This window comes from Mobula hypostoma, chromosome 3 (genome assembly GCF_963921235.1).
Source record: "Mobula hypostoma chromosome 3, sMobHyp1.1, whole genome shotgun sequence".
Taxonomy (NCBI): Eukaryota; Metazoa; Chordata; class Chondrichthyes; order Myliobatiformes; family Myliobatidae; genus Mobula; species Mobula hypostoma.
This window is the reverse complement of record NC_086099.1, coordinates 67,212,045-67,237,046: the sequence shown is the minus strand read 5'-3', so window position 1 is coordinate 67,237,046 and position 25,002 is coordinate 67,212,045. Positions and strand designations below refer to the sequence as shown.

At 38.6% G+C, this 25,002-nt stretch overlaps 1 protein-coding gene across 4 annotated transcripts in view; it reads right to left on the bottom strand.

Moving 5' to 3' along the window:
• The window catches only part of atp8a1 (ATPase phospholipid transporting 8A1), a 358,923-nt gene that overhangs the window by 133,618 nt on the left and 200,303 nt on the right, over positions 1-25,002 (bottom strand). For all 4 annotated transcript variants that reach the window (XM_063043220.1, XM_063043222.1, XM_063043221.1 and 1 more), the window contains 5 exons: positions 22,777-22,846; positions 20,637-20,721; positions 18,657-18,796; positions 11,784-11,922; positions 6,239-6,303 (listed from right to left, as the gene is read on the bottom strand). In XM_063043220.1, coding sequence (XP_062899290.1) covers positions 6,239-6,303; positions 11,784-11,922; positions 18,657-18,796; positions 20,637-20,721; positions 22,777-22,846 — 499 coding nt within the window. The remainder of the gene's footprint in view (positions 1-6,238; positions 6,304-11,783; positions 11,923-18,656; positions 18,797-20,636; positions 20,722-22,776; positions 22,847-25,002) is intronic.

Sequence of the window (25,002 nt, the reverse complement as noted above, 5' to 3'; positions counted from 1 at the left end):
TCAATCTCATAAACTTCCTCTGGATTCTCTCCAATGCCAGCACTGTGGATAAGGGGCTCAAAGCTGTTCTCAATACTCCAAATACGGTGTGACCAGTGCTTTATAAAGCCTCAGCATTACATATTCTAGCCCTCTTAAAATGAAAGCAACACACATCAAAGTTGCTGGTGAATGCATCAGGCCAGGCAGCATCTTTAGGAAGAGGTACAGTTGACGTTTCAGGCCGAGACCCTTAAATGAAAGCCCACATTGTATTTGCCTTCCATGCTACCAACTTAAACTGCAAATTAACCTTTAGGAAATCCTGCATTAGGACTCTGAAGTCCCTTTGAACTTCCATTCTGAATTCGCACCCTGATCAGAAAATAGCATATGCCTTTATTCCTTCTACCAAATTGCATGACCAGACACTTTGTACACTGCATTCCATTTGCCACCTCCTCACTCATTCTTCTAATCTGTCCAAGTCCTTATGCAGACTAACATACACAAGATGCTGGAGGAACTCAGCAGGTCAGGCAGCTTCTATGGAGAGGAATAGAGTGTCACCATTTCGGGCCATTTTATTCCTCTGCATAAACCTGCTGAGTTCCTCGAGCATTTTGTGAGAGTTACTCTGGATTTCAAATACCTGCTGAATCTCTTGTGTTTCTAACCTTCTGCAGACTCACTGCTTCCTCAATACTACCTGCGCCTCCACCTATCTTTGTATTACCTGCAAACTTGGCCATAAAGCTATTGATTCCATCATCTATATCATTAACATATAACTTGAAAAATAATAGATCACATATCCTCTGCTTGTCGGTGTTTGGTCTGCTACTTGTCACTGGCATCCAAGCCGACGAAAAACATGAAAGGTTACAGGAGGAGGCAGGAGAATAAGGTTGAGATGCAAAATAAATCAGCCATGATCGAATGGTGGAGTAGACAAGATGGGCCAAATGGCCTAATTTCTGCTTCAATACAGTACATTTTTATTATATTTGCTGGCAATTTGCACCCTGCTCCTGCATTCATAAACAAACAAGGGAAAATCTGCAGATGCTGGAAATCCAAGCAACACAGACATACAATATGCTGGGGGAGCTCAGCAGGCCAGGCAGCATCTATGGAAAAGAGTACAGTCAACATTTTGGGCCGACACCCTTCAGAAGAACTGGAGAAAAAAACCTTTTTTTCTCCAGTCCTGCTGAAGGATAATGGCCAAAAACATCGACTACTTTTCCACAGAGCTCTCCCAGCATTTTATATATGTGTGTTGCCTGCATTCACATAGTTCACAGCCAATCTTTTGATACTCTATCTCCATCTCAAGAACAGGCAGCAATCAATATCTACTACAAGCACTCTGACATCTTTACTACATTTCATCTCACCAATCTTCCTATAGGTCTCAAACACCCCGGTTTCTGTCTCTGTGGTATTTGGTCCCCTCAGTCAAATTTTTCATATAGATTGTGAACATCTGCAGCCCGACCCCACATCCTTGAGGTACCCGACTTCTGGTCACAGCATGGGAATAGGCTCTTTGGCCCAACTCATGCATGCAATCAAATTGCCTTCCTGAGCTAGTCCCGTTTGCCTGCATTTGGTCCATGTCCCTTTAAACCTTTCCTATCCCTTGGTACTGACGTCCATGTACCTGTCCAAATGTCTTTTGATGCAATTGGACCCGCTTCTGTCAGCTTGCTCTGCAAACCAACCAACTGCTGTGTGAAAAAGTTAATGCCCAGGTTTCCCTTATTTATTCCCCTCTCACCTTAAATCTGTGTTTTCTAGTTTTAGGCTCTTTACCCTGGAAAAAACAGACTGTGACCATTCACTGTCTATGCCCCAAATTGTCTTAACCTGACAAAAATCTGTTTATTTCCACTCTTTGTTCATTTTTCACTTTTCTCTCTTCTGTGACTCTGAATTGAAACATTAGCTCTCTCTCTTTCCCCTCACAAGTGCTGCCTGACCCAAGTATTTCCAGGACTTTTTTTTTACTTCATTTTTTCAGCACGTACAGTTTTCTATTGCTTCCAACAATTTATTGTGGCTTGCAAGCAGTGTAAAGAACCCAGGACTTGCCCTGTGTCAATCAGAACTAATTAGAACAATATGCATCAGGCTTCAGTGAAAGACACTAAAAATCATTTTATAACAAACTACCAACAATCTGAGAAATCATCGCTTCCTACTCAACCAGTCACTTTCCAGAAAACCTAATCTTTTCCCTTTTTTTACATATCATTTTTAACTAGAGTTACGCACCATCAGGGCTTAAAATCCTATCTAAGACTCTTGTTTTCAGAGACTTCCTTGATTTTCCATTCCTGATTCTAAAATAAAAATTCCCAGGATAGGTGGTTTTCTGGTAAAGCGAACACTTATTGCTTATTTCGAGTTACCCTTGAGAAGACGGCAAGGAACAGCTGCATTGTGTGTGCATGAAGTGTTCCCATGATGCTGTCAGGAAAATATTTTGTCATCTTACCCTTTCAGCCACAGAGTAACTTGTGCTTTGGAGACACCCAAAGGAATGGGAATGAATGCAACAAGGCATCTCATCACCATCCGCAGGAAAGCACTACTTGGGACATGCAATACCAGGGAAACATACTCTTATTCTGTAGAGAATAACATAAAAGTTCATGTGCATTTAGTGTCTCAGCTGAACGTTTGCATGTTAAAGGCCGTGCCCTTCATCAGACAAAGCTGATCTGAAATACAATGGAAGCACTGGATGTAATGTAAACCTCCCGCAGGGCTTGTTGCACATCACTAGTTCCATTGTTGTATTACGTGGGATGAAAAATCTCATGGACCTACAGGGACTTATCTACGTTTGCGCAGTTCTATTAATATTGATAATCCTTGGAGTAATTAATAACTGGCTTTGTGAGACAATGGGTGGGGGGGGGGAATTTAGGTAACTCACAAGGAAGATTGAGGGCTTGGTTGCAAGGGCTGGCATTATAATACTGTGATTAAATATTTTAAAAGAGTACAGTGAAACCGGTGAAAAAATATATCAGAGCTTTCACGCAGAAAACTGCAGAAAAGTACCAATTCATTCTTGGACTGAAATCTGCATGTTTTCTGAAGCTCAGTGGGTATCATACAAGCAGCTAAGCAGGATGAACTAGTCACCAGACCATCCAGTGGTGAGTTCACATCCACAGCTAAACAGCAGGGAAGACATGCTTCATCAGTCAGGTAAGTTATTGTCAAGAGGTTTTTTAAATTCTGCTCATTTTATCAGATTATGGTGCAACTTAAATTCCTTCTGTGATAGATTCTGGAAATTAAAAAAAAACATTCTCAGCAAGGTAAATATCAGAAATTATAAAAAAAAAATCAGCAATATCACATGTAAAACTTCCGCTCTCTCTGGATGCATTCTAGCACGAGTAATTCTCTACCTCAAATTCTTCTAATGTGATCTCACCATACTTAACACATTCTTTAAGAAACATATGCATTCAGAGGCAAACTATGTTATTAGGTGGTTGCACACACAAAATGCTGGAGGAACTCAGCAAGTCAGGCAACATCAATGGAGAGGAATAAACAGTCAATGTTTTGTGTCAAGACCCTTCATCAGGATTGAAGGGGGGTCTTGGCCCAAAATATCGACAGTTTAATCCTCTCCATGGATGCTTCCTGACCTGCTGAGTTCCTCCAGCATTTTGTGTGTGTTATTCTGGATTTCCAGCATCTGCAGAATCTCGTGTTTATGGAAGGGAGTTAATCTCTCTATTTGGAGATGACACTGATGGTCAGAATTAATGGTCATCATAAAAAGGAAACACATTCATAGTGAGAAAAATATATTCTAATCACATTGAGAAGGAGAATTCTGTACCTCATGATGCAAACTAGTTTCTGGATGGATTTATCAAAGTTTCTGGTGAACACAGAAGGCCAAGCAGCATCTGAAGGAAGAGGTGCAGTCGACGTTTCAGGCCGGGACCCTTCGTCAGGACTAACTTCCTTCAGTTAGTCCTGACGAAGGGTCCCGGCCTGAAACATCGACTGCACCTCTTCCTACAGATGCTGCTTGGCCTGCTGCGTTCACCAGCAACTTTGATGTATGTTGCTTGAATTTCCAGCATCTGCAGGATTCCTGTTGTTTCTGGATGGATTTGGCTGATTTTGATTGAAACTGACAAAAACAGAAATTTACTTAGTTTATAAAATGGTAAAAGTAGCCCCACAACATAATAAATAATTTATATTTTCTTATGGCACACAAGGAGGACATTTATTGATGATGATGATTGGTGGTGTGGTGGATAGAAGTGAACACTGGTAAATGATGTATGTAGATCAGTTGCAGAAATGGGCAGAAAAATGACAGACAGAACTTAATCTGTCAAAATGTGAAGCGATACCCTTTTAGAGATCAAATGTAAAGGGAGAGAACTCTGTTAATGCCAGGACTCTTAAAAGGGTTATTGTGCAGAGGGAATTGGGGTCCAAGTCCACAGATTCTTGAAAGTGGCTTCACAGGTGGATGGGTGGTAAAGAAAGCAAGTGGCAGGCCAATCACAAACAACACAAAATCTGCATTTGCTGGAAATCCAAGCAACTCATACAAAATGCTGGAGGACCTCAGCAGGCCAGGCAGTATCTATGGAAAAAGAGTACAATCGACGTTTCGGGCCAAGACCCTTCATCGGGATTGGGAGGTGGGGGGGAGAGAGAAAGAATGAAGTCAGAGTATGAAGGTGGGGGGAGGGGAGGAAGAAATACAAGGTAGTAGGTGACAGAGGAGGGGTGAAGAGCTGGAAAGTTGATTGGTGAGAGAGATACAAGGCTGGAGAAGGAGAAGGGAGAATCTGACAGGAGAGGACAGAAGGTCATAGAAAAAAGAGAAAAGGGAGGAGCACCAGAGCGACGTGATGGGCAGGTAAGGAGATAAGATGAGAAGGTGAAATGGGAAGTGGGGGGGATGGTGAATTGGTGGGGGGGGGCATTACCGGAAGTTCAAGATAGGGTGAAATTAGCTTGGTATAACGTTGTGGCCTATTGAATAAATGCAGCTCCTCATCCTTTCAATTCCACTCCCCTACTCATTTCCCTATGATCTATATTCTCTCACATGCCCATTATCATCCCATGATTTTCCGAGCAGCAACCTGTCCTATGGGTAATTTACAGTAGCCATTCCAGCTGCCAGCACTTCTTTTGGATGTGGGAGGAAACCAGAGAGACAAAGTGCAAACTCAACACAGATCGCTCCAGAGGTCAAAAGTTAAACTGCCGCATCTAATTGCCATTCAGCAAGCTTGCACTTTAAAGCAATGCTCAAAAGAGTGATGCAAAAACAGCATTAAAGTTCTTGAATAATGGGGGGAGAAAAAAGAAATTACAGTGCACTTATGAAGCAGAGTAACAGGTCACCCCACCCAGCAAACTAGGGAAGGAAGTTACAGTAAACAGTATAATCTTCAACGATTCTAACAAGCACATTCGCACACGCAGCTTTATGTCAAATACTATGATGGCATTATGAAAACACTAGAACAACAGGGTCACCACACTACAGAACCACATTAGGCCCTGTTCTGGTGTACATTAAATTACAGCAATGCATCCATGACACTAGAATTGCTAGTTGTTTAGTGCTGGGCTCTACTGCGATGCATTTGGTGAGTGAATTGATTGCTAACTATGAATAACTTAGGTATGGGTAGAGGAGGAAACAGTTAGTAAATAAGGCCTATGCTTGCATCTTTCACTTGAAGTGTTAGATTTCTTGGCATTTTTCTCGAAGGACCGCTGATAAAACTATCCTCCTTTTCATTAAAAACTAATATGTTTGAGTCAAAATTAAATTGTTCAAAAGTAGGCAATCAACAACCAAGCTAAGCTCATTTAAAACAACTTTCAACGGACATCCATCTCACATTTACACGGCTGCACTCACAGTTTTCATTAGGTCTCACTGGCTTTCATCGTGCCTTACTTTAATTTCTCCATTGGTTCAGATGGTAGGAAACTCAAACCCTGTGATGTCACTGACACTGAGGCCTTGCAGGATAACTTCAATCAATAGCAAACAGAGTGCATTGCAAGCTGCTAATTTGGGAAATCATCTATTTTGCACTAATGTCCAAGTATTTAGAACCCAATAATATTTGGGATTTATTATCTTGGATTTCATTAGATTGTTTAAGTGGGAATTAACAAGAACAAGTTATTTTGTTTTTCAGATATTGATTCAAACCAAAAAGACATTACTTACATCGAGAGTATGTGCATTTAGAACCATAAGACCCATGTTTTTCGTTAGAAGTTTACATGCATGTCCTATATTGAAGGAAAACAAAACATTTATTAGTGCTTGTTAAAAATAAATCTGTGCACCTTTGCATCATCTTTCATTGGAATAGACTTTTACAATTGTTGAATCTATCTACAAGTAAGGTATTATTTTCCCTGCCATGCATGGTGAAAATGCAGGTACAAATAACAGTGAATTATATAACATACTGACACATAAAAAACGGATCCAAATCTTTAACTTACAAATTTGGAACAGAAAGTTTTACTAGGACTTCAGTTCTCAATAATGTAAACATTATCTATTTCTATATTCTTATCAGTATGCTGAGGTTCCTTGAGTTAGAAAAGATCAGACTTACAGAAATCTAACTTTATGCAAATTTTCCCTTATACTTTAAAGCTTTTTCAAGACAGTGATATCATGTTTTGTGGTATGTATTAATAACAGGATACAGCATATATTCCGATATTTTTATTATGGTTAGCACTCAAGTAAATACCCAAAGAACTAAAACAATTAATAGAGTATGTTCTATAATAGACTGTATTAGAGGATTGGGAAGCTTTGAAAAACCAACAGAAGGCAACTAAAAGTAATTAAGAAGGAAAAGATGGAATACGAAGGTAAGCTGGCCAATAACACAAAAGAGGATACCAAAAGCTTCTTTAGAAATGTAAAGTGTGAAAGGGAAGCGAGAGTGAACATCAGACCGCTGGAAAATGATGTTGGAGAGGTAGTAATGGGGAACAAGGAAATGGCAGATGAACTGAGTAAGTATCTTCCATCAGTCTTCAACGTGGGAGTTTCTAGCGGTGTGTGGAAGTTCCAGGTGTCAGGCAGCATGATGTGTTACCATAGTTACCATAACTAGAGAGAAGGTTCCTGGGAAACTGAAAAGTCTGAAGTTAGATAAGTCACCAGATTGTGTGCACCCCAGGGTTCTGAAAGAGGTGGATGGAGAGATTGTGGAGGTATTAGTAATGATCTTTCAACATTCACTAGATTCTGGAATGGTTCTGGAAGACTGGAAAATTGCAAATGTCACTCCACTCTTCAAGAAGGGAGAAAGTGAGAAGAAAGGATATTATAGGCCAGTTAATCTGACCTCAGTGGTCGGGAAGGTGTTGGGGTCCATTGTTAGATATTTGGTTTTGGGTACTTGGAGGCACAGGATAAAATAGGCTATAATCAGCATGGTTTCCTCAAGGAAAAACACTGCCTGACAAATCTGTTGGAATTCTTTGAAGAAATAACAACCAGGGTAAACAAAGGAGAATCGATAGATGTTGTGCACTTCGATTGTTAGAAGGCCTTTGACAAGATGCCACACAAGGCTGCTTAACAAGTTAAGAGCCCACAGTGTCACAGGAAGATACTAGCATGGATAAAGCAGTGGCTGATTGGCAGGAGGCAAAGAGTGGGAATAAAGGTTTCCTTCTGGTTGGCTGCCAGTGATCAGTGGTGTTTCACAGGGGTCTGTGTTGGGACTGTTTCTTTTTATGTTATATGTCAATGATTTGGATGATGGAATTGATGGCTTTGTTGCGAAGTTTGCAGACAATATGAGGATAGGTGGAGGGGCATGTAATTTTGAAGAAGTAGAGAAGCTACTGAAGGACAGACAGATTAGGAGAATGGGCAAAGAAATGGCAGATGGAACACAGCGAAGAGTGTATGGTTATGCACTTTGGGAGATGAAATAAAAGGGTAGACTTTTTTTAAATAGAGAGAAAACTCAAAAATCTGAGGTCCAAAGGGACTCGGGAGTCCTTGTGCAGAATTCCCTAATGGTTAATTTGCAGGTTGAGTCTGTGGTGAGGAAGGCAAATGCAACGTTAGCATTTATTTCAAGAGGACTGGAATATAAAAGCAAGGTTGTAATGTTGATGCCTTATAAAGCATCAGTAAAACCTCACTTGGGAGTATTAAGAGCATTTTTGGGCTACTTATCTAAGAAAGAGTGTGCTGACCTTAGAATGGGTTCAAAGGACGTTCACAAAAATGATTGCAGGATTGAAAGGCTTGTCATATGATGGGTGTTTGATGGCTCTGGGGCTCTGCTCACTGGAATTCAGAAGAATGAGAGGTGACCTCATTGAAACCTACTGAATGTTGAAAGGTCTTGACAGAGTAGATGTGGAGAAGATTTTTCCTACCATGGGAGAGTCTAAGTCCAGAGGACACAGCCTCAGAATAGAGGGGGCATCATTTTAGAACGGAGATGAGGAAGAATTTCCTTGGCCAGAGAGTGGTGAATCTGTGAAACTTGTTGCCACTGGCGGCTGTACAGGTCAAGTCACTGGGTACATTTAAGGCAGAGGCTGATAGATTCTTGATTAGTCAGGGCATGAAGAGAAATGGGGAGAAGCTAGGAGATTGGGGCTGATAGGGAAAATGGATCAGCCATTATAAAATGGTGGAGCAGGTGTGATGGCCCAAATGGCATAATTCTGCTCCTCTATCTTTTGGTCTTGTACGTGGAGTGATGACATAGGTTACTATAGAAAATTGAAGTTTCTTACGGTGAAAATAGCTTAGAGACATTTCTCAGGAGCAGAACCTTTATGTAATCCGGGAATTGAATATAGCCCAATTTACCTGATCAATGCTGAGAAAACTGGTTTATTCCAAAGATAAAAAGTGCCAGCTACAAATACAAGCAAACTGTAGATATAAAACTTGCCAGAGATTACTGCCATTAAGAAAACTATTTTTGTTAAGAAGCTCTCACCTACTAGTGGGAATAAAAATTATAATGACAATTGGGGAGATAAACTAAAAAAAAAATTGTGTGAGAGAGAGAGAGAGAAAAATTAGTGTAGGAACCGATTTCTACAAAATGCAGAGTTTATAGTATTATGCTTCTTTCCCCCATTTACTTGTATACTAATATTCTCAACTTGGGATAATGCACAGCAGAAAGTTTTTAATTTACATTATCTAAATCTTAACATCTGAAAAGCACAAAGCAAATTTACAAGGAAAGATATTAAAAATTAAACATGCTAATTTCATGGGAGGCAGGATGTGGGAAAGCTGTTTAATGTCAGTATTATCTCACTAGCAGATCTGATCTTGAAACAGAAATTTGGTGGCATTATTGTCACCATTGCAAACTATTGTTCAATAAGGAAATATTTGAGCATTGAAAGTGCAGTGAGGAGGCATTAGGCTGATGTCAAATGTCAATGGTGAGGAGGATTGTGGGCATCTCCATGTGCGCAAGGAGGTGTTCACAGAATGGCTATGACCTAATAGTAAGCAAAGGATTCACAAACTCCTAAAAAGATTAACCTAGAAATTTACTTTGAATTGAAAATAAATACTTGCATTACAAGGTATAAAACTAAACTTAAGGATTACAAATAGGAAATTTTTTAATGTATTTTTGGAATAACTAGCAGAGTGGAGGCAAAACCTCTGGAATTGTAGAGGTTTTTTTTCCAAGTTGTTAAAACCTGATAGATGCATAAATATGGACAGAGTGGCCTTCAGGAATCAGCAAGCTTTTTTTTAATGAGTATTTTTATTCCCATTTTTTTCCTTTTGCTAGGAATCTAATGATAGCTGAGAGAAAATGAAATATTTTTGCATTGCTCTAACTTAAAAGGATGTAATATCTATCAAAGGAATAACTAAGATATTTGTAAGTACTTTCCCAACAGAAGCTAGAAAATATGGAGGAGCATAAAGTCTGCGTTCAAGGGAAGGAATTACTAAACTAGTAGATAGAAAGATAAAAGATACAGGCTAATCGACTATAGGACTTTATCTTGATGGGCTGTAATACAAAGGATGGAAGCTACTTTACAGCTGTAGAGAGTTTTGATTACACCACAACAGATGCCTGGCTATTAACATGCTGATTTTCAGCTGAGACCTTGAGTCTTTGACAAGTTATTACAGACAATTTTGTTTTGGTCAAGAAATTGTTCCATCATTGTACTTGCTGCAACATAAATGGGAACTAGAAGGTGGCTTCTTTAATATAACTCTTAACTAACTCAGAAGTTTAAACTGTCTGCTATTTATTTGTTTTGACATTACACCAAACTGGTGGAGAATTAGTAATTATGCAAATAGGGGTTTTGGTCTATCCCATATTGTCTACCATCTTTCACAGTACTTCACTAACCATAGGTGCCTTCCTTTATGTTTGGTATGCCCAGATATAGAATGTTTTCCCTTTCACTCCTAATGATTTCACTGTTACAGACCTCCTTGATTCCACACTAGGTCACGGAATCAGAATTACTGAATAGTCAGAGCCTTGGTTTCACTTTACACACTTTCTCAATAGAAGAGCAATTCACTTACTTCCCTTCCCACTGCCCGGCAAATTCCTTCAGATACCTACCCTGGTCCATTTTGAACACTGGTGCCCCAACTACCACCTCAGCAGTGAAAAATAAACTACTCAAACTGTGAAAGTAGTTTACATTGCCTCACTTTTGGTTCTTTTGCCGTAGCCCTCTCTTCTTTGCTGTTCGAACAATGCGAACAAATTCACTCTGCCTGAAAACTTTTAAATCTCTCTAAAAGATCCCCATGTAAGCCACGTTCCAATGGGCAGCCTGGTTGTGCAGCAGATGGTGCTGCTGCCTCCCAGTTCCTGACACACAGGTTCGATCTCGACCTCAGGTACTGTCTGTTCAGAGTTTGCACTCTCACAGTGACTGGGCGGCTTTATCCTAATGACTTCAGTATCACAAGGGCTCTTTGACTGCATACCAGGTCACAAAAATCATAACTACGGACTGGTCATACCCTAGCATTCTCATGATTCCACCCACATCCCAAAAGCGTGGCCCATCATTATTATGTTCATCATTCTTTCTCTATTCTCATACTCTGCCTCCAGTTAGAAAGCCCAAGTGTCTTCTCTAAAAATCATACCCTCAGTCTGATCAACTATTCATAACAAATTCTTAACACCGCCCCCCCGATGGTATTAAAAGTGTGATTGTATGTTAATCTTGCTTCGTTTCATTCTACCTACCGAAATGTAACACACTGTATTTCCCAGCTTAAATGCATCTACACGTGTCCCCCCCACTCTACGTAATGGAAGATCACTGACCCAAAATGTGAGCAGTTAAGGCTGATCATGTATAAGGAATGAAATACAGTTGAGATTAGATTGGTTATTAACAAAATAGATCAGAGCTACACTGCCTAAAGGGCCTTGCATAAAATACTGAATGTATGACACTTTTGCTCACTCTTCCTCAACCAATAAAACTGTACATGATACTTTTCCAAAATTTACACTCTTGCCAATATTTCTTTTTAAAATCAGCTTTTTTTTTGCAAAAAAGAGAAATTGTTTTATGTTTGGACAGTTACTTTTCTTGCTATGTTAAGTTAAAGCATTCAGAGATTACTTGAAAATATGGCACTGTTGTTTTGATGTTTATTCTGAACAGCACTGTACAAGGACATGCATTCACAAATTAAATAACAACTTTCAGTGAAACACTATTAGTTGCAACTCCAGCTGTACCTATATTAATAGCAGTTTCCTGCTTGTCTCCGGTCAGAATCCAAATTTTGATGTCTGCTTTGGATAATGTTTCTATAGTTTCAGGAACTTTGTCTTGTAGTCTATCTTCAATCGCTGTAGCTCCAAGCAATTGCAAATTCTATTAAAATGATGAAAAGTAATTAGCAGCAGAACAAAAAGATAAGCTTGTCAAAGGATTTATCTTAAAGATTACTGCATTGAGTGCAACCATATGGAAGCAAGGTTTATAATTTTCAGTCTTGGAATTTGTATTATTCAACTTGATTTGTTACCCACCCAATTTTTACCATTTGGCTAATGCTCATTGATTAGTTCCACTTCACACAGAGCATGTGTGCACAGTTTGCCCCCAAATGGCATAGCAAATAATAAAATTAACATCCATTAGTTTCTTTCTTGTAATCATTAGATAGTTTATTAGTTGCCAACTTTAAATAACTGGATTGAAGGAAAACCTAAAAAATTTGAAGCAGGCAATCTTTAGTAGTCTGTTATCATTTTAAATTGCTTCACATCAGCCAACAACTATTTGTACTTAGCTTCTTCCTTTAACAAAACATCAATTCAGAAATTGAGGCAGAGTATTCACAGCCTTCATTTCACATTGATTACACTGTGTTTTGAACCTCAAAGCCACACTAAGAATGTTCCTGTTCACCTCCTTAACATAGCTCATCTGCTGCTCAAATCACGACCATCTCTTGTCTTTACACATGGCCACTTCACAGTGCTCCAAGCTGGTCTCCATTCTACCATCTGCAAACTTACAAAGTCATACAAAACTCGCCCAGTTAAATCCATCTCACCCATTACTCTCTTGCATTTTTGCTTACAGAGGCCCCAGTTCAAGCAACATCTCAAGTTTAAGAATGTCATCTTTCATTTCTGGTCACCCCATGATTTTACACTTCCCTCTGACTAATTTCCTCCAATCCTACAGTTTGCAGATATCTACACTTGTGTGCTTATCTGAAAAGTTAATGAAAATTGGTAGCATGCCATCAGCTGCCAAGGCTCCACTTCCTTGTATTCTCTTTTTAACTTGTCTTTTCTTCCTGTCAACTTACTCCTTATGTCTGGCTTTTTAACCCACTAAGTATTTTATTATTTCCATCTTGAAGAGTATTGCATGTCTCCTGAAAGAATCCTTGAGATATTTTTTCTGCGTTAAAGATATGATGGAAATATATTTAAAGGTAATTGTCAAAGAATCAAAAGAGTTAAAAAAAAAACATGCAATGAGTTATGAACATCAGGAATGATCTGCCTGAAAGGGTGGTGGAGGAAGATTCAATTATAACTTTAAAAAGGTAATTATTTAAATACTGGAGGGGAAAATATTTGTGGGGTTACAGGGAAAGAGAGTAGTGGAACTAATTGAATAATACTTTCAAAGAATCCGCATGGGTACAAGGGCCAAATGCCCTCCTCCCAAACAATGCCACTACCAATTGTGTTTTATTAAAGTCTAGTTGCTGTTCCAATATAAACATGTACAAATTGTGTTCCACAGAACCCTGGAAGGGGGAGGGGGTGGTGTGGATGCAAGTGTGTAGACCAACTCTAGGTTTTTACCAGATGTCACACTGATCTGTTACAAAGTACAAAAGACAGGTTAAAGATGACATTACTTTCTTTTTAAAAGGGAGAGATGAACATCTGTTTTGTATGAACAAATACAAGTGAGGATAATTTCTACCCAAAATTTTAACATTCTTTTCTTTCATTATACAGTTGATTCTGGTTAATTGGGCCATTGGTTAATCAGGGCAGCTGCTTATTTGGGACAACTCTTCAGAAGAAAACCAAATTGAGAAAATAGCTGAGATTCCCTTAGTTTATTTGAAACACTGTGCCTCTTAACTGGAGCAGGAGATTGCAGCTGATCATTTACAAACTAGCGTCAGTCATGTGTACATCACATAGCTGTTAGATACTACATCATGCTTAGAATGAACAGTATTTAAATAGCGTCACTTGCATGTTTATGTTCAAAAAGTAGTGATTTTTTGTCACTGATAGCTGGTGAGTAATAAACAGTAAGACAATTCTAAGCTGTTTTGCTCATTGCAGTTTCAAGCATTCAGGTTTGGAGATGCCAGAAATGGTCAAGAGTGAAAATTTCACTACTTCAACAAGTTAGAAACTACAAAGAATTCGACGGTATCGACAATCATCTTGAATGTTGCAACTAAAATGAAGTTTTGGTGGATGCAAAAGCACTGTTTGAAGGCAGTCCACTATCTGCACTAGGTGTCTGCACTAATTTTGTCCACTTACAGTCAATCGAAAGAACACGGCAGGGTACACTGAATGAATTCCTCTTTCGAGAACTCATACACAATTTTATAGCACTTTAGTAGTTTTGGTAGTGTTCTAATTTATTCTGAATTTCATTTAAATACTTAATTTGTTACTCAGTTAAATGATAATTTGTCTTTTTTTAATATCTTTTTAACTATTTCCTGAAAATTCGGCTAACTGGGACAGCTGCTTAATTGGGCCAAAATGTACTGATAACAATGTGTCCCAATTAAGTGGAATCTACTATATATAACAATGGCATTATTGTGAAATTTTATAATTATCCTGGCCTTGCTGTCAGCACAAACCTACTTACGTAACTCTTGTAGTTCCCCTAGCAGGGATGTACAGAGAGAAGCCAGCCCTGGATAGGACTTCTTCAAGAAAGAGCTAATCACCATGGATTCAGAATTTTTTGGAATTTAAAGAACATTATGTCATTGCAATTTAGGGTTCTGTAATTTGTTCAGGTAAAAACAGTGCTGACTGCTGTCTAACTTATAACACTGACTATGATCCAAACAGCACAACTGTGGCTGTGGTCCTGGAATGAGGTCAACACCAAAGATTTCTCAGTCTATTTAAAAGCTTCCAAAAATTAAGCACATTTCCCTTTCATGCCACACTTTTAATAATTAAAAATGCTAACTGTTTTAAGAAATTGAGCAGGATACATTAAAGAAACAATTAAATGGTTAAATTTAGCATAAAAGTCATTTTTAGGTCTCAAAAACAAAGTTACTGATACGGAGGTGCATACAGTGCCAACGCGTAGTCCAAAACAACTGAGAAATGGTTCAATACTGAATTATTTTGAAATTTTATTTTAAATGACAAATTTAGAACAATTTCATATCTGTAAACCTCATTAAAACTGAATTAATAGACTGTACTTACAATTAACTGACTGGCCCAGTTGCCAGTATTCCTTAAGACCAAGATATATAAACCTGTTACATTATTCTATCCTTTCAAATGCATGCTTTACAAATTTAATTTCTCTCTTTAAGAAAAACAGGAATTATCTCACAACTCAATTCATTGACCTTCCATGGACACTGCCTGAACCTGCTAAGGTTTACATTTTCTGGTTTTGTTTCTAACTCGTTCATACAGCTTTTTTTCTGTAATATTCTCTTTTTGTTTCAGCAATGAATGTCAATATTCTGGTCACATTACCGATATTATTAACATACATTTTAAAAATACATATTTCAGTGCAAGATTCTATCTACTGCCCTTCTAAAAAAATTAAGAACTATATTTTCACAATTTCTTTAAATGTCATGCCTTTAATTTTATCAATAACCCTTAATGGAATCAGTCAACTCAGTGTGTACTTCATCAATTGTATTTCCTCTATCCATACAATCTAACTTTTTAAAATTCCTGAAGTTCCTTAGAAACATCTGGGCTTTTGAGAGAACATTTGAAAAATGATGTGAAAGAAAAAAAAACACACACACAAATCTTGTGTTCTTTCAGTGCTGAGATTAGGTAGTCATACTGAGCAATGGGTCAGTTAGAAGTACTCTTCTCTGGGGAAGTGAGCCTTTACTCTGAGGTCTTCCTTTACAATACAAAATCTCCATCAATGCACACTAACTCGGAGGTTAGATTGTTGCTTTCACCTTGGGTGCTGAACGAACTGTTCCCAGCTCCTGCAAACCCAATGTTCTCAGATAGTTATTTACCTCTCGTAACAACCCCATTTCCTGAACACAATTTACAGCTATGTGGGCAAATGCAAGCTGAAGGACAGGGAAACTTCTGCAAGTTCAAATAAGACAAAGCAAAACAATCAGCAAGCATGATTATTGCAATTTAGAAATGCATGAAAGCTGCGTCTTACCAAGTGAAAATGATAAGTTTCACTTAAGATACAAGCAATCTCCCCTACACCTATTGATGTTTTGACCGATATCTGTGAGGATTATTTTCACTTAACCCAATTCACACCTACCTGATAAACTCTGTGTTTTATGATGGAATACTGCCACCTGCAGGCAGATATATAACTTGGCCACATACTTTAGTCGCAATGAATAAAAGTTTGGGAACACCAGATGCATAGTTATTAAAGCACAGAGAGGAACACTTTCAAATTATTTAAAACAAATGCATTACCAGACCCAAATGATAACTAGGGTTATAGTCTGTAAAAATGATAGCATCTGGACCATACCAATCTTTTTGCAGCTATCAGTGGGCAGGAGGTACAGAAGCCTGAAGTTCCACGCCACCTGGTCCAATAAGAGCTACTTCACTTCTACCATTGAGTTCCTGAACGAACCAGCAAAACTCTAATCGCTATAGCTTAGCAACGCATTGACCCCTTTGCAGTAAAATGGACTTTTTTTTGGTTCTAATTGTGTTTTCTTGTAAAAATTGAATATATTTTATGTGTATACCTTTCTTGTGAATGCTGCTTACCTGATGCTATGTACATGTGATGCTGCCGTGGACAAGTTTACCAATGCATCTGTGCAAAACAATTACTTGTGCATATGACATGAAACTTGATTTTGACATTGTAAAATTATTACCCGTTTCACTCAACACATTGATATTTGAAAAAGAGTTTAAACTGGGAGTTACAGCCTGGGCACAAGTTGGCTTAAAGCAGCACTCATTCTTTCATAAATTTCAATATCTTGAAGAAAGACTTTTGCCTAAAGCTCACTGGTGCTAATTATACTGTCACTGGTATCACATTCTTTATCTGCCTATATCCAGTTCTGATTAGAAACAAAAAAAAAATAGGCGATTTAAATTTCATTCAGCAGTGGAAATTCAGGATCAGAATCAGTTTATGACATGTTATGAAATGTGTTGCTGCATAGCAGCAGTATAGCGCAGACATAAAATTACAATAATTACAAAAGAAATGAATAGCAGAAAAACGGAATAACAAGGTTGTATTCATAGACCATTCAGAAATCTGATGGCAGTGGAGTAGAAGCTGTTAATAAATTGTTGGGTGAGTGTCTTCAAGCTCTTGTAGCTCCTCCCCGATGTTAGTAATAAAAAGGCAAATTTAATGGGAATTGGGTCAAGGTAAATAGAACAACACACAACTTAATAAACAAACATCATTTCTGAACGTTAAACTCAATGCACATTTCTGAAATGTTTCATTAAATTATTCTCCACTTTCAGCAAACAGTGACCTATGCTATGAGCACAACTGTGGCATTTCATAACTGAAATGCTTATCCAGTTGTGCCCCATCTCAAATCTTTTTCACTGCAGTCTAGAAGGAATTTTCTTTCCAAGGAACTACAGACAGAAATTAATTATTACCCAATCAATTTTAACATCCACCAACTTGAATATTATCTCACTTTTTGTTACTTTTGCAAGAAAAAGCTCACAGGTTGAAGCCCAGCATTTTTACTCTATCATATAGTTCTAATCTTTTACTTGATCTAATACATTTACTGTATCACTTAACACTCCTCTGCCAGATATCAGCCACTCACCACCCATCATGCTCCTAGTGACTATGAGACAAAGGGAAAGGCAAGTAAATCTTTTATTAATTATTTAACTTTTACTTTATTTTAATAATTTGTTTTGTGACATTTCAGTGATGAAAGCCTGCTTTGATTATTCAGTTACAAAATCTAGAAAAATCTCATTCCTGATATTCAAAAATGATTTGATATTGATTATAGTAATGGGATCAACAGAATGATTTTTTCCACACATTATAATTTCAGGTGCCAGATGGGAAGGAAATAGTTTCCAACAAAGACACACTAATGTCTATAAATAACGCTTGAGCAACAAAGTGGAAAATAGATTTGCTTTTGCAAACAGAAATGTCAGATTTCATCAGTGCAAAATCTGTACTAACTACTGTGCTGTAGTTTATGGATGAGAGAACAAGGTAGTATGACTAGCAAATTTTCTCCCAGTTTCCAAAGCACAGAAAGGGAAACTGAATTTCAAACAAGTTTTAAACTATTTGGAACTATTTTCAAGTATCTGCAAAGCACTTCAATGACTTCCTAGAGAATAGCTACAGCTGTTCTAGATTGGCTGGCTCTGCTCCCTCACTCCCTGGAGTCCTCGGAAAGCAAGCACTGATGACAACCTGAAAGGCACCAGGTTCTGTCTCCGTAGACAGAAGTGCAATCAGATAATCGGCAGAGGGAGGAAGAATAACAGCAAAAGGCTCCTTTCTGTGGAATGACTAAGGCTGGCACTGATAAATTTCGGAAAATATGCAGTACACATTATCTGAGACACATCCAGCAAGTTATAATCAATAACAACAGTTAACTGAGCTTCAAAGATATTGTCACATAAACAGCAACATGGTACGGTATGCTCCAAGCTCAGGCTTGGTTGCACAAGTCAGCCACTGATCACAGGCATCCCTAACAACAACAGGGCTCTTAGAAAATGCTTTACCCAATAATTATAGTGACCCCTGAACTACAATGCAATGATAAAATTACTCATTGTGTTTGGGTACACAATTAACTGACAAGTTATTTGCTTTATGATACACAGCATTTGAATTCTGCTCGAAAAGCTTACTTTTTCGATCAGTTCATAACTTTCTTCAAGCTTGAGTATCCTGTTCTGCAGTGCAGTGGAAGCCCGTTGATATATTTCCAGCCAGTCTTGGTACATCATCTCTGAAATTTCAGCAACTGCAAAGCACAAGGTTCTCAATCCTGAAAAAGCAAAGACCATCATTACATTTTATAGTTATCTTGAAATGACTAAATATCCTTCAGCATACTTGATCACTTCCCCTGGCAGCTTACTTGATATACCCACCACCCTCTATGTCAAAAAGTTACCTCTCAGGTCCCCTTTAGCTCAGGAGATAAACACGTCTCTTCTGAAACTTAATGTCACCAGTAAATTGGAATAATTATAGAGTTTAAATATGAATCTGGCAATATAAAAAAGTGACAATTCTTAGCAAGTAAACATTGCCAACTGGCAGAACTTTAACTGAAGCCACAGCATGAATATCCGAATATGCTATTCCACACATTAACACATGATGAATATTTGTACATGATCTTTCATCATTCTTCCAAATCAAGGCAATTTTACACTTTCTCTGCCTTAAGGCTTGTTGTTTTTCATCCCACGGTCCGCACCAGTACTACCGGTTCCCTGGATCTTACACAGATGTAGCACAATGCAAGACTGCCAGGACTCATTAATAACATAAGTTTAACACATCTTACGAGAAGTTTATATGCAATAAAAATTAAAGAACTGAAATCTGGGAAATGCCAATACAAGCATAACTTTCAGACACACCATACAAGTAACTTTAATGTCAGACAGACATTTACTTCTGACCACAAATAAGTTTTGAAGTGGCACTATTCAATTAATTTGTAAGTGCCATTGCAAAGAAAGCAGAGCAGCAACTCTACTTCCTTAGACATTTGTGAAGATTTGGCATGACATCTAAATCTTTGACAAAGTTCTGTAGATGTCTGTTAGAAAGTACACTAATTGGTCGCATCACGGCCTAATAAGGAAACACCAATGCCCTTGAATTGAAAATCCTACAAAAAGTAGTGGGTAGGCCCAGTCCATCAGGGGCAAAGCCCTCCTCACCATCGAGCACATCTAGAGGGAGCTCTGTCACAGGAAAGCGGCATCTATCATCAAGGACCCCCACCACCCAGACAATGCTCTCTTCTCATTGCTGCCATTAGGAAGAAGGTACACGAGCCTCAGAACTCACACCACCAGGTTCAGGAACAGTTATTACCCCTCAACCATCAGGCTCTTGAACCAATATTGATAACTTCACTCGCCCCATTACTAAACTGTTCCCACAAGCAAAGGACTCAATTTCAAGGACTCTTCATCTCATGTTCTTGATATTTATTGCTTATTTATTAATTATTATTATTTTTTTCCTTTTGTATTTGCAGTTTGTTGTCTTTTGCACATTGGTTGTTTGTCTATCCTGTTAGGTGAGGTCTTTCATGATTCTATTGTGTTTCTTGGATTTACTGTGTATGTCTTGCGAGACCATGGATCTGCGCCTGGAAAGTCTTCACTCCCCAGGGCGCAGGCCTGGGCCAGATTGTATGGAAAACAGGCAGTTGCCCATGCTGCAAATCTCCCCTCTCCACGACACTGATGTTGTCCAAGGGAAGGGCATTAGGACCCATACAGCTTGGCACCAGTGTCGTCGCAGAGCACTGTGTGATTAAGTGCCTTGCTCAAGGACACAACACGCTGCTTTGGCTGGGGCTCGAACTCACGACTTTCAGATCGCTAGTCGAATGCCTTAACCACTTGGCCACATGCTTACACATTTTCTTGCAGACATACACAATACGTGTATGTCCGCAAGAAAAAGAATCTCAGAGTTGAACATGGTGGCATACATGTATTTTGATTATAAATTTACTTTGAACTTTAACTTTTTTGAATTCTACTCAGCTTTCACTAACACACAAGTAGAACTGCCAGACCATCACTTAGAAATTGGTTTTCATTAAAAAGTACTGATTCATGATGCTGTATACAAACCTTCTGTAGCAAACTGCTCTAAGTGTTTCAAAGTGATGTCCTTGTAACGTGAACTCTCAGACAACCGTTCATAAATAACCGTATCCTGCAAAATATATTCGAAAATAAATTCCAACACTAAATGGTTTATTACTCTACTGCACACCCCACATCATTATACAGGCCTTTAGGGAAGTGTTACAACTGATACACCTGCTCATAAGTGGGAACTACAATAGATATAGAACATGATTGCTTGCAGCAGTCCTATTCCAACAAAGGAGGTGGAAATTACTGCTGAGCTTCTCTTGTTGAAGCTTTTGAGTCCAGGCTGAAGTGTTTGCTTGCAGGTTTAGTTTTCGTTATGCTAGCTTATACGTCTGTACAGCCACCCATTTTTCCCTAAGCCCTCAGTGTGTGATACATTTGGCTCTGTATATCTGCACTGCTTTGTTTGTAACACTGAAGTGTTTAGCAGCGTGCATCACAAAATACTTTTCCCACTGACTGTCTTGTAAGGAGATCCCCTTATCTCACTGATGAAGCAGATTTCCAGTACAAATATTGAGCACTGGACAAGGGCTTTGTGCCTTTGATTTTCTTACCTTCCTTGCTGTTACATGCTGACACTGTTTGACCAGTACTATGATGAACATCTAATAAAGTGGCCGTAAGCATAAGATTTGTGTCTTATTTTTGACTTCTGAAGAGCCTATAGAACATCTTCAAATTCAACACCACCAAACTAAACAGTGAATAACTCCTCGGCAACTGATCAACAATTTGCCTAAACTCCACGATCTATTTCTTCCTGCTCCCTCAGTTATCCCACCACAGCAGAATAGATCACTTCTAGAATTGCTCTATTATAGTCAGGAATAGAATTTCATTGTAGGCCACCTTCAGGTCTCACAAAGGAAACCAGGTACTGCTATGTTGCAGGCTTTCACCCCGTCCTTCTCTAACCATCCACATATCCTCACTTGCACTTTCTGCGTGCGTGCTGGAATCTATTCCCTGAAGATGGTTACTGAGTGGTTTTGATTTTTATTGCAGTTTTCATTGGTCTCCAAGACAATTTGGCCAGAAGCATTAATAAATCCTCATTCAACCAGCTCTAAGAGGACCACAACCCCCTTGGAGGCTTGGATGACTCGATGATCTGGAAAGTTATGATGGTTGGAGTCAGGGCTTTGTGCTTGGGCTCTTGGTAGGGTCACCCGTGTCAAAAAGGTCAAAGGGTAGAGGCCAGACTAAGAGTGGTCCACCGGTCCTCCAGGTTTGGGGGCTCAGCTCAGGGCAAACAACTCTGACAGGTAAAACAAAATTGCTATAAAAACAGCAATGAAGAATCCTTTTACATCTGAGTGTGACAGTATTCCTGAATCTTCACCTGGGACTTGCGTGACTGACAGTGGCGAAAACTGAGAAGAAGCTACTGACATAATGAAAGAAGCCCTCAACACCGTCAGAGATGGAGGACCTTCAATGCTGCCCTACACATCAGTGGTGTAATTCGCAGTTTAAAAAAAAGGATTAAAATAGTTTGCCACACCAGCGCTCCTGATAGGCTGACCATCAAACTCACAGTTATGGCCCCATTTAGAAGTGAAAACTAATTCTGCACGAGTTCTTGACTACGACAAGCTTCTAACCTTCCTTAAATATTCTGACTGATACTTTGTCACTTCTCACTCCTATCCAAGATGGATTTTGTACAAATCTAAAGATCATTACCCTCTTCTGAATTATCTTGTGAAGGTGACAAGGGATACTGGAATATTGAGGGAAGTACAAAATCCTGGAGGAACTCAGTGGGCCAGGCAACAGTTGTGGAGGGAAATAGACAGTTGACCATTTGGGTTGAGACATTTCATCTGAACTGGGTTTGAAAATACAGTTTTGGTTAAATATATTGGTATACATTTACATTGTGTACTTTGTTTTGCAGAATGAAAAATGGACTGGAACATTCTATGCTTAACTAATGTATAGAATATTTGGCATGGATTTATAATAGTACAGAAGGCGGTCAGTGAAAGATTACATTTCATTTTGAATTCAATGGTTACATTTCACAAGAGCAGAATAAAGATATCAAACAATAATACTTTAGCAATTCAAGGTTAAAAGAACAACATGAAGATTAGCGAAGACTCACTGCTCCTTTACAGTAAAGCCGCAGCTTTCCTGACGGTGTACGGACAATCACAGACATTCGTTTTCTGTTGCTGTAGAAGAACAGGCCACAAATAAGATTACTTCCTAGTAACAGGCAGCAAAACCAATCTCTTAACTCAATTGTTGAAGAAAAATGGGGCTAAGTTCCATTAACTTGTAATAAATAATAGTGCCGGAGCACTTAAACAGTTAAAAATTTACCTCTATGGCTCAAAGAACATATCATTAAAGGCACTTGATGGTCTTCAACAGTGTGCTGAACAATTCTGGATCATTTTTTCCTCAGGCAATTTGTGAATACTTAATTGCTGCTGAATGTTGTCAATTCAATATATGTCTTCCATTTTCCTGTGACATTTAAGTCAGTCCCTACCATGACCCATCCGATGATCTTCTACATGCACCCCTTATCCCACATCTCAAAAACTATTCTAAATATCCTCCAGACTGGATAAATTACAAATTGTCAAGTTGCAGCTACACTTTGAAGTAGAATTAAATCAAAGTAAATTCGGTATTCATCTTGAAATTCCCTTCACCACTAGGTTGATGAATGCAAGAGCTATCAATGTCATAGAAAGGGCAAACAGGATATCTCCTCAATGAATGGACCAAGGGCAAACAAAGTAGTAAGATTTAATGTCAGATCAGGGACAGAGAAAGAGACAGTAATGCAATGGTTGGACTTAGAGATGGAAAGAAAGTAATAGAATTAAAATCTGGTTTTCAAGATCTCCCAAGGCATTTCAAAACTATAATACTTGTAATAGGTAATTTTTGATGCCACAGAAATTGATTGCCAGCCATTAGCATAATACAATTAATAGGGTGGTTATGCTTGTAAATATTTAGCACCTGCTTCAGACTTAATTTGCATCTCCTTCACAAGTACAGTCACTTTGTTGCATTTAATGACATCAGTGGTGAGGAAGTAAGCAAGCTGTCATTTTCACAAAGTTAAGAGAAATATTTAATTCAGACAGCGCCTTTTGACATTTCACAATAAATCTAATCTCATCTGAAGCTGCTGCAAAATTTACATGTAATACAGCATCAAGCATCATCAGCCTCAATGGAAAATCTGTCTCTCGTTGCACCAACGTTGACCAGCCTGTTGAGTATTTTATTATTACCAATGAACAATCATTGTTTTTTTGGTGAACCAAACAAGGAATGGCCAAAATAGATCTCAGATAAAAGTTAAGGGCATGCATTTACACAACATCTAACAGCTTTGGACCTTTCAAAACATTTTACAATAACAAAATGCAAGCTCCTGCTGTAACAAAAGAGACGCGGATAATTTACACTTGGCATTATGATAAAGACCAGCATTTCAACCTTGAGAATTGCCTATGTGGAATTTGTATGTTCTTCCTTTACCCCTGCTGGGCACTGGCATTACCACAGCCCAAAGAATTGTTGGTAGGCTCACTGACCACTGTAAATAGCCACTCATATAAATGGGTGGCAGGAGAATTGGTTGGGGTAGAGTGGATGAATCAATGGGTGAGAAGGAGAGAACAGTGAAAAGAGAGACAAGTAAGGAAATGGAACTGATGGGAAAGCAGTCAGATTCTGTACCATTAATAACTTCATTATCTATCATGCGAAATATGAAATAAGCCAGTTAAATGATGGATGCATCTTACGTAGGAAATTAGGGAGACTGCCACAGATCTTTGATAAGGATAGGATGTTTCACGTACACTATGAAGGGTTAGTGACAGAGCTGTGGTTCAACAATCCTTCTAGAAGTCAGCACCTACAAGTATATATCACCCTCAGTCCTGCACTGGAAGAGTAGGCTGTGACTTGTGTGCTCAAAAATTTAGTGGACCTCCAACCCTCTGATATTTCTACACAATGATGTACATTTTTACATTTGCTATCACAAATCATGTTATAAATGATCATTCTTATCCATTTTTTGAATCATGAAATATCTGCCTTTACAACAGATTTCACCAGTAGGGTGAAGGAGTTAGGCAACAGTTTTGCTGTAATCGGAAATATCATAAACCATGCAGTAAAATCTAATGTATTTGACCTGGAAAAACAGATGTAATTTGATTTCCATCCAAGCAAATGCAAGTTGGTAAGATTTAATTTCTCCAATCCCATTACAAGTCAAAAGACAACCATTTAGCCCACCGAGTCTATGCCAGCTTTCAAAGCAAACCTGACAGTACTTGCCCGCAAACTT